Source organism: Pteropus vampyrus, unplaced genomic scaffold, assembly GCF_000151845.1.
Source record: "Pteropus vampyrus isolate Shadow unplaced genomic scaffold, Pvam_2.0 Scaffold1, whole genome shotgun sequence".
Classification (NCBI taxonomy): Eukaryota; Metazoa; Chordata; class Mammalia; order Chiroptera; family Pteropodidae; genus Pteropus; species Pteropus vampyrus.
Genome location: NW_011888782.1, coordinates 31568256 through 31578853, shown reverse-complemented (window position 1 = coordinate 31578853; position 10598 = coordinate 31568256). Strand labels below are relative to the sequence as shown.

The window sequence follows — 10598 nt, the reverse complement described above, 5'->3', positions numbered from 1 at the left end:
GAGATTCCTCAGTCAGACAGCCACAGAGAAATGAATTTTGCCAACAACCCGAGTGAGGTAAGCCTGGCAGCAGACTTTTACCAAGTTGAGCCTCCAGATGAGAATACAAACCACCAACACCTCAGTCACAGCTTTGTGAGACCCTAAGCACAGTCCCTAGCTAAACCACATCCAAACTCCTGACCCACAGAAATTATGAGATATAAATGAGTATTGTTTTAAGCCACTAAGTTTATGGTGATTTGTTTTACAGCACAGGAAACTAACAGACTGACCAACTCTAAATTCCAGCCTGTTTACAGTAAGATCACAAAGGTATAATTAAGCTGCTATCCCATCTCTGGACTGCCCTTCACCAACAAGAGAGGCATACTTCCTGAAAGAGAGGCATACTTCAGCACTTTTGTTTACTAAGTCCCAGTAACACTTCAAGCTTCTATAACATGAGGACCATCTTTGCACTGAGAAGTGTTCTCTTCATCACCAATAATGGTGACCACATTTTTCTTAACCAAGGATCAGACTTTGTGATCTTAACAAAGGGACTGTGTACCACTTATAGAAACCAGATATAAAGGAGCTATAGTTTACATGCTGGCATGTGAGACTATAGAGATATTCTGATGGTATAAAGTGCTAAGGAGTCTAATAATAAAATCAGCACAGCCTAGAAAATCTAGGCCTGTTTAGAGAAAATCTAAAATACTAATAGCTTCCTAATTGCTAAAATTATTGGTCCCTTCTTATTTCTCAGGCCTTTCCAGCTCTACAGACTCCCACTCCTGGAAGTCTCCTCTCCTTTGGTTTCCATGATACTCTTTCTTCTGGTTTCTCCCCTAGTCTTTTCTCCTTTTGTTTGCAGCCTCTGTTGGTCCCTGCTCCATACCATCTAATCAAGGATCTTTACCCAGTTCATCCTAGTGCCCCTGTATTTTCACTGGACACCCCCTCTCTTTATCCTAAATTGTTTGGGTTTTTTTTTTAATTTTTTAATTTTTTTTTTTTAAGCGAGGCAACCCTTGGTTGACCTCACAGATTGCAAGGATCTTGTCAGTTTACAATCTCTTTTTTTTATTTTTATTTTTTTACACCTACAGCACCTGGTCTTCATGGTAGTCTACCATCCAAGTACTAACCAGGTCCAACCCTGCTCAGCTTCCGAGATCAGACGGGATCAGGCTTATTCAGAGTAGCATGGCTGTAGACTATAATTGTTTTTGAGTCTACCACATGCCAGACACCAGCAGGACACTGGAGATAAAACAGGAAACAAATCTAATACGGTGCCAGCTCCCCTGGAGCTCACTTTCTAGATTACCAAGAACTTCAGATCCTCTCACCAACGGGGAGTTCACATTCTCCCTCACTGATCTCATCCACTCCCTTGAGTAAAGTTATAAATGCACTGAGTACACAAACTGTGAAATGAGTTCCAAATTAAGGATTCACGCCTTTCTTCAAAACATCAACAGTTCATTTCCAACTGCCTTCTGTATACATCCCCCAAATATCTCAAATACAGCAGTCAAAATACAGCTTATTACCTATGCCCCTCTCCCTGCCAGCCTCTAGTTCTTGATATATAATTGGCTTGTTCAGTAAATGTCTGCTGAATTCAGCTGAACTTATAGAATTACCATGCTTCTAGTTGCTCCAGTTTAAAACCTTCTTGTATCATAGCCAGATACCAGAAGCTATTCATTCTTTCTCGAAAATACCTCTCTCATCTGTGCCCTCCTCATCTCTACTACTCATGTTTTTTCTGGGCTTTCATTATTTCTCCTGGTCTGCCTTTCACTCATGCACTCACTCACTTCATCATTCATATTATTTCAACAAATATTTTGAAAGCACATGCCAAAAGCAAGGCACCAGATACAGCAATAAAGAACAGTCCGCAGAGCTTAGAGTTTATGGGATAACACTTAAACGAGTAATTGCAATAATAGCATATTGTAGGAAGTGAATTCAGTGTCATTGAAATACCTAACTCACTCTACATAGCTAGAAAAGGCCACTTTCTCCCTCGAATTCCCTCAAAAAATGTTTAAGCAGAGGGCTAAACTATGAATAAAAGTTAGAAGTGGGGGAAAGAATGCTGGGTGTGGAGCAGGGATTTACAAAGTGTGTGAGTTCAGTTTGACTAACAAAGATTTGAGAAAATGAGAAGCTAGAATGAGGATTTTTTAAAAAGCAGAGGCCAGATCATGGCCTTGTGGCCACAGCAACTTGAACACTATCCTAAAAACCTACTGGAAGCCACTGAAGGATTTTAAGCAAAGAGTTATGATGGGATTTAGAAAATCCACTCTGGCTAGTGGAAAACTGATCAAGGAGAAACAAGGCCTCTTTCCAAACACTGTCAATCCTACCCAAATAAAGGGCTAAAGTACAGCTCAAAAGATTTTAATAGCTCCTCCTTGCAAAATGGATTCCAACTCAGCTTAGCACTCAGATACTCTCTTTCCGTCCCCTTCTCCCCGGTGTGGCCAAGCTGACTTTTCTTTCCAGTCTTTTCTCCTCTCACCTCTCCCACACATCCTAACACAAAGCTCTCACCTTTACCTTCATATATAGTTCCATTCTTTACGCTCTGCTTGGAACACCCTTTCAGACTTTCATCCCCATCTCCACGGCGTTAGTTCCGACTCGCTCCTCAAAACTTATTCAAGCGGCCCCTCCTCAAAACCCTTTCCTAACCAGATATCCAATCGACTTAAATGACCCTCTCTGTCACCGAGTGCGCTTGGTAGTCGTACTCCCACTAGACTGTAAACTCCTTGTAAATTCTATACAGAAGTACCCGAAAGCGGTGCACTGGCTCCCACTCGGGGTGCTCCTAGAGGGCACGCGCTAGACACAAACACACCCAGGTAAGCATCTTGACACGCAAATACACTCTCAAAACACAGAGTCGCAGGCGCGCTGTCTGTAGTAAGGATCCTCTACCCAGGTGCTTGGATCCCGAGGGAACAGAAAGACGCCGTCACCTTTCCCCCCGCGCTGCAGCACGAACAATAAGGCTTGGTGGGGCTACAGGACTCTGCCGGGTCAGTACAACCTGCCTTGCCGTTTTCCGACTGTTGCCTCCACCACGACTAAAAACCTCAGGTTTCAGAACTGCTGGGCCCGCCACAGGCTAACGTAGACCACCGCTTCCGGGATGTTGCCTAGGTTACCGGAGCCCCGCCCCACTCCCCTGCGTATTTCCGGGAGGCCAGTGCGCAGGCGTCCCCCAAAGTCTGGCATGGGCTGTGGGACTCAAAGGTTCTTGTGTGTTTTACCTTCGTTCTGTGTACCTGGTACAGGGTTCCAGGCAAAGATTTTGAGGGTAGGCATGTAGCATTACCAGTTTCTCGTAAATTATCTAAAGGAAAGAAATTACTCTGTACACCAAGCTTCACATATCACACTTACTTGCTTTCACCTCTATTTATTTTAAAATGTTTATTACCACCTATCAATGTACCAGAGACTATGCTAGGTTCAATGGAGTCTAAAAACAGGTAAGGTCCCTGTCCAGAGGAAGCTAACTGCATAGTAGCAAACAGCTATCAATGACACGAATGTGAAATTAAAACTGTGACAAGTGCTAAGAAGTAGGCATACTGACTAAACACTAAGCTTATAGGAATATTTGAAATGTATTTTGGAAAAGCTGAAAAGCTGGAAAGCAGGGATGAGTAAGCTACCATGGAAAGGTAGAACACCCCTACAAAGAGAGCCTCATGCAAAAGTGTGTGGCAAGTGCAAGGGATGGGGAAAAGTCCACTATGTCAGGAGTTCAGAGAACAGTGGGAGCTTGGTGTAAGAGAGGCTGCCCTAAGAGGCTGGACTCAGGACAGGCATAGCTAGGTAGGCAATTTTAAGTACTTTAAGGTTTCGTTCAAAAACAAAGTTAATTTGCTCTAATAAGACTTCTTTTAGCCTCCGGTTTTCTACTGTGAAGACACATCCATATATGGATCAGCGTACACCTATTCAACACCTAGATGCAAAAAATTAAGGAAGTTTGATGTAAATATAGTAAATGGTCAATCAATACAATCATCCTCTACATACATCTCCAACTCCCTGTCTCCCTCTGAGTTACTGTAACATTTGGCAAAACCATAATCCTGGCACTCCCAACACTGTACTTTCTAAGTGCCTGCACCTTTGGAGCAGAAACTGGAAGAAGAAAAACACTCCTGCAGGCTTTAAGTTCATGATTACTAATTTTAAGTGAGCCCCTAAAGACACCTAAAGACCATATTATGGTTTTGTGCTCCATTGATTCTCCTACCCTCCTAGATGACAACTTTATACCTTCTCACATGCCCAAAATATCTTCCTCTGTGCTCAGTCTCAACCAGTAACCTTGCTTTCTACTTCGCTGACAACATTGAAGCAATCTAAAAAGAACTTCCATAAGTTCTCATCACGAATTCAATCATCCTACCTGCATTTTTACCCAGAAACCTGCCTTTCAGAAGCTCAACAAAACCCAAACACAAGGAAAATAAAGAACATTACATCAGCGTATATAGTAATCTAGAAGGCAGCAGGAAAAGAAGACCAAATATGAGATAAATTGACTTCCATTAAAAAAGCTATAGAGATAGGTCTGTTGAGGGTAGAATACTGTGAACGACACTCATTCATATGGTCACCAGGACTCAGAGCCAACTAAACAGTATGTAATACACACACACACACACACACACAAAATCAAATTGTTCATAATCAGTGATAAAGAAAAAATCTTAAAAACAGCAGAAAAGTAAAAACATTTCAGAGGAACAAATCTAAGGACATCATATTTCTCAATAGGAACACTGCAAACAAAAAGACAGTAGAACATCTTAAATGTATCGAAAGAAAAAAAACTATTAACCTTGAATTCTATATCTGTCAAAAATATTTTTAAAATGAGGATGAAATAAGTGTTTCTACATATAACTGATAGAATTTATCACCAGCAGATCCTCACTATGAGAAAAATGTTAAAGTAGGTACTTCTAGAAGAAGAAAAATATCAAATAGAAATCTGGATCTACACAATGAAGAACACTGAAATAGCTACAGGGATAAATACATGACTATTTCTCTTATTATTTAAATCTCTTTAAAAGATAATTGACTATTTAAACATATAATAAAAATGTATTTTGAGGTTTATAATATATGTAAAAGTAAAATGCATGGCAATAATAGCATAAAGGCCAGAGGAGAGAAATGGAAGTATATTATTGTAAAGTTCTTATACTACCCCTGATGCATTATAATATTGCTTGAAGGTAGACTGCGATAAGTTAAAGATGTATACTATAAACCCTAAAGTCATCACTGAAATAATAAGAGTTATAGCTAAAAGAGATGATATCTCTTAAAAGAGATATTACAAGAGATTAAAAATAATCGATTAATCTAAAAGTAGCCAAAAAGGGTGCAAAAAGGGCAACATGATAGATGAGAAAAATAGAAAACTAACAGCAAAATGATATATTCATATGAATTATTCATTAAACACCGAACGAAAAGGCAGAGTTTGTCAGGTTGTGTTTTTTAAATTGCTGCCTATAAGAAAAAAAAAATACATTAAATATAAAAACATGAGTAAATTTGAAGTATAAGGATGGAAAAAGACATCATGCTAACACCAGCTAGAGTGGCTTTATCTATATTAGATAAAGTATATTTCAGAGCAAAATATATTACTGAAATAAAGATCATTTTATAATGGTAATGGGGATGTTAAATAAAAGTACATAACAATCTTAAACACTTATGCACTTAATAAGAAGGTTTCAAACTAAATGAAGCAAAAACCGATAAAATTTCAATATGAAATAAAAAGTCTACAATTATAGTCAGAAACTTCATTGCCTCTCCCTGAATAATTTATAATATAAGCAGGCAAAAATTTAGCAAGGTTATAATAGACTTGAACAACACTATTGTTCATCTTGACCTGATTGACATTTATAGAATACTAGTCACAACCAGTAAGAACACACATGCTTCTCAAGCAAATACACAACTTATAGCAGGAGGGACAATAATCTTGACCATAAAACAAGTTTCAATGAATTCAAAAAGATTCAAGTCATCATAAGTATGTTCTCTGACCACGATGTAATTAAATTAAAAATCAATAGCATAACAATTCTTGGCAAATACCTCAAAATTTGGGGAAAAATAATATACTTCTAAATAAGCCATTAATCAAACAAGAATTCAAAATAGAATGTATTTTGAACTCATTAAAAACAAAAATACAGCATATCAAAATTTGTGGGACGTAACCGAGAATAGTACTTCAAGAGAAACTTACAGCACTAAACACCTATGTTAGAAAAGAAGGTCTCAAATCAATGACCTTGGCTTCTACCTTCAGTAATTAAAGAAGAGCAAATTAATATCAAAGAAAGAGAAAATAAATAATGAAGATTAAAGCTGAATCAATAAAACAATAAAGCAAAAGTTATAGAGAAAACCAATGAAACTAATAGCTGAATCTTTGAGAAGATTAATTTAATTGATAAACCTCTAAATAAATTGATCAGGGAAAATTTACATGTAAATTACCAGTATCAGAAATGATAGTTGATAGGTTCTACAGATACTAAAAGAATAATATAATATTTTGAACAACTTTATGGCAATAAATTTGACTACATAGATAAAACAAACAAATTCCATGAAAGACAAAAATTACCAAAGCTTTCTCAAGAAAAAAAAATGGATAACTTGAATAGCCCTATCAATAGTAAAGAAATTAACACTGCAGTAAAAAAAAATTAATAAATTTTTTAAAATCTTTCCACAAACACTCCCCTCCCGCCCAAAAAACAAACAAACAAAACAAACAAACAAAAATGCACAACAGGCCTAGATGGCTTCACTAGTGAATTCTACCAAACATTTGGGGACAAAATATCACCAATTCCACACAAATACTTTGAAAACAATTAAGGAGGGAATACTTCTTGACTTACTCTATGAGAACAGAATTACCCTGATACCTAAACCAGAGAGAGGCATTACCAGAAAAGAAAACTACAGACCAATATCCCACATGAATATAGATAGAAAAATTCTTACCAAAATTTTAGCAAAACTCATTTAGCAAAGTAATCATGTTGAGTGAAAGAAGTCAAAAAAAAAGAAGAGTACATACTGCGTGAGTCTATTTATATAAGACTCTAGTAAATAAAAACTGACATAGTGACAGAAAACAAACCAGTCATTGCTTGGGAATGGACAAGAAGCAAAGAGGAAGTAGGAGAGAGATTTAAAGGAGTAAGGAAATTTTAGAGAATGATGGATATATAGGTAATGGTTTTGTGGTGTGTATGTATGACACAGATGATATGTATGTTTTAAATATGTGGGATTTGTTATGTGTCGATTATACCTCAAGAAAGCTATTTATTTAGGTCTCTCTAAATGGTTTAAATATAAGCCAGATATATTCCCCAAACCATAAGATGTCCTGCTTCTATTTAGCTCACCTCCATCTTGTCCATCCCAACTTCTAATCAGAGTATTTCTGAAGCCTTCCCTTTATTTCGCTATAAGTATTTTCCACATCCTTCCTGTTTTTGAGTTTCTACCAAATCTAAGTGATGGTGGCTCAAATGCTTCCTATATCAAACTCTGAATAAATAGTCTCTGTTTATTCTCATGTCATACATAACTATTGTTTCCATAACTACTTATATTTTTATGATATTGATTTTTCTTAATATTGGAAAGATTCTCTTTGAGTACTACAATGAGATGAATCATACTTTTTGTATTTTTTAATTTTTAAAATGTAAAAATACCTAAACTTGTATATAAATCATATGGATCTCTGGTTGGTCGTGAGAGACAAAAAAATAGGGGAGCTGTCAGTTATAACCAAATCATGACTGTTCTGGGCTGATTGTTGCAGATGTTATGATTTGGCTTCCTGGACTGATTGCTGCAGAGACTGTGGGTCAAATTCTATTGCTATGTATGGTCTAGCCATTGTGTGTTTGAATATTCAGTCTCTCAGTCCCTCATTTTGGTCATTCTCCCACTTGCAAGAATTTGATAATTCAAGAAAAGCTAGAGATCCACATCTTCACCGTTTGAGATATCTAGTTGTCCCCATAATCAACTATATTGTAAGATCTTCTCGACCTTTTTTATTGTTACATCATCATGGCAATCATCTGACAAGTAAGCAGGTACACAAAAGCATTTAAGACTAAATAGAATAGAAAGGACCAAAATTATGGCCATTATAACAAAAACAATGACAATTAATATTCTCTACGAGATATTTCAGAACCAGGAACCCCAATTGCTCAACCCAGGGCTAGAGAGTAAACCTCATAAGACATGAGGATCAAATTTACAGGATCAAGTAGCTTTTTACCTAAGACAATGCATAGCTTATTTTACTGTGCCTGTTTTATTAATCCAATAAGTAGTACAGATACCACCATGTCTAGCAAACAAGAAATAAAGAGGATTGTGATTGTCTACCATTGTTCACGTCAATGACTTAAGACTGATTTGTATTCCATCTAGAGCTGAGGTGATATTAACAATTTCTTTCAAAGTTAATAAGTTTCTTATAGTCTTTTCTGTTTGTGTAATTTTCACCATTGAGAAGACTGGTCTGATTGTTAGGATAAACAAAGAATCAGTAACTCCTCCAGATAGAGTACCTGAGCAGTAAAGGGTGCCTCCTTAAGGAGCTTGTATCTGAGTCAGAATTTCCATCCTTGGTGGTTTATAGAATTAGAGTTTCTGTGTATAAATAAGTCTTGGAATACTATTACTAAAGTGTATGAAATGTTAGTCTGAGGCAAACAAGACCATGTGTCCTGCCTGCAAAGAAAGTAGTAACCTGTAGGGGCACATGGAGATCCTTAAAAAAGATGTTGATCAAAACCTGAAGAAACAAGGCTGTACATATTTGGATTTCTATTAGCCTCTTGCAGGTAGCAAAGTATTTGGCCTATCACCCTACAAAGGTTGTTGAATTTAAATTGAGAATTGCTTGGGGTCTGATAAATAGATTGTAATAATTGTACTTTTTCTGAGAGAAGGAAAACTAGCAAAATCATAGGTTAATGTGTTTCAGTTTACTTGTTCATGTAGGTGCAAGTGGAACCACCACTGGCTATAATTCCCTATGATTTCATTTGATGAGAGTGGAATAGTCTAGAGGTTTTTATAGTGAGGATCCAATGATAGATGGCATATCCAACAGTTAGTGAGATTGAGGGCAGAGGCGACTATTTGGGATAACCTATGAATGGTGTTGGAATGAGTATGTTTTGACCTAACAATTACAATAAAAAAGGGGGAGAAAGAGAAAAAAGGCCATTAAGGATAGAAAACACTAGTGGTTTACATTAAATGAGAAGGAGAATGCTAAGAAATAAGCAAGTCAAAAACAAAACAGGAATCTCGTCCAATATATTAGGTGGAAGCTGTCAGTTATCTGAGACCATGTGTTTGTTCCAAAGGTCTTAGATCCAAAGACAGGCTGCTTCTAGAGGATCTCTGAGAATCCTCAACATTTTGGTCTCCTATTGGAGTAGCCTGCCAGTTGTATAGAATTCTGAGTTGTTTCTTTAGTTGTAAACGTGAAATCAAAGACTGATTTCCTGAAGTTTCACTAATTTGTTTCTTGTTAATAGTACCTGATAAGATTTCTTCCAATGACGTTTGAGAGCAATTTTACCCAATGTCTCTTCCAATAGCTGAAGTTTCTTGGCCGATAATTATCAGGAGTCTATTTAAGTAGTATTATGGGAAACTGGCCTTAACTTGTTCATGATAGAACTAGGTATAGTATGTGACTCCCTTTTTTTGCATGCAGCAGAGAAGAGTCTAATATCAGGGTAAATTTTCTAAATATTTGGGCCTTCTGATTAAGTTCATAAAGATATAACTGATGTGTCTCTAAGGGAATGGATCATATGGCCATATGAACTAGTCTGAGTACCTTTTGCCAAGAGAACTCAAGGATTTCTGAAAGTTTTGCTAATTTTAATTTAAGGACACCATTAATTCTTTCACCTTTCTAGAAGTTTGTGAGAGGTGAGGACAGGACAGTTTTTGAGAAGGGGTAATGTTTTACAAAGTTCTTTTATAGTGCCTTGGTCACTGGATATGAAAGTTGACATATCCCAGGTTGGAAACACAAAATCAAACAGCTTTTTAGAGACTGAAAGGAATATTCGGCAAAGATTTTCAGCAAATAAATGCTTCAACCCTGAAAATAAACAAATCTCATGGTGAGTGGGAGCTGTACAAAATTCACTTGAAGTTGTCCAAGGGGTCCTTGAGGCTTTGATACCTGGCCATGCCTCATCTTTTCAGTTTTTCCAGGATTATGTTCACAGGTAAAAGATGACCCAAAAATAATCTCAGCTATCTTTTTAAAGTTTCTTCATCAATGTCAATTCAAGATAGTAAGCAAAAGTCCTTATCATGACAAGTGTTTTCATGGAGAAATTCAGCTAATATCCACTTAAAATCATCTGGTGCCACCAAATGGATATCTTGAGAGTGCCAAGCATTACCTGAGTGAAGGATACGCCACATTTTTTCCATACTTCCTTTTC

The 10598-nt window shown here is 37.0% G+C and overlaps 1 protein-coding gene and 1 pseudogene across 19 annotated transcripts in view; both read right to left on the bottom strand.

Annotated features, from left to right (window-relative positions):
- SPICE1 (spindle and centriole associated protein 1) overlaps nucleotides 1-3174 on the bottom strand; it is a 60196-nt gene extending 57022 nt beyond the window's left edge. For 4 of the 19 annotated variants that reach the window (XM_011378877.2, XM_011379087.2, XM_023525222.1 and 1 more), the window contains exon 1: nucleotides 2991-3167. Coding sequence is in view for 8 of the 19 variants with exons in the window: in XM_011379159.2 (XP_011377461.1) it covers nucleotides 2560-2583 (24 nt within the window). In the remaining 11 variants the exon portion in view is untranslated. The other 15 variants (XM_023524959.1, XM_011379015.2, XM_011378961.2 and 12 more) reach the window with 12 other exon arrangements.
- Nucleotides 1089-1206, bottom strand: LOC111736941 (annotated as a pseudogene).
- Nucleotides 3175-10598: the final 7424 nt, after the last annotated feature.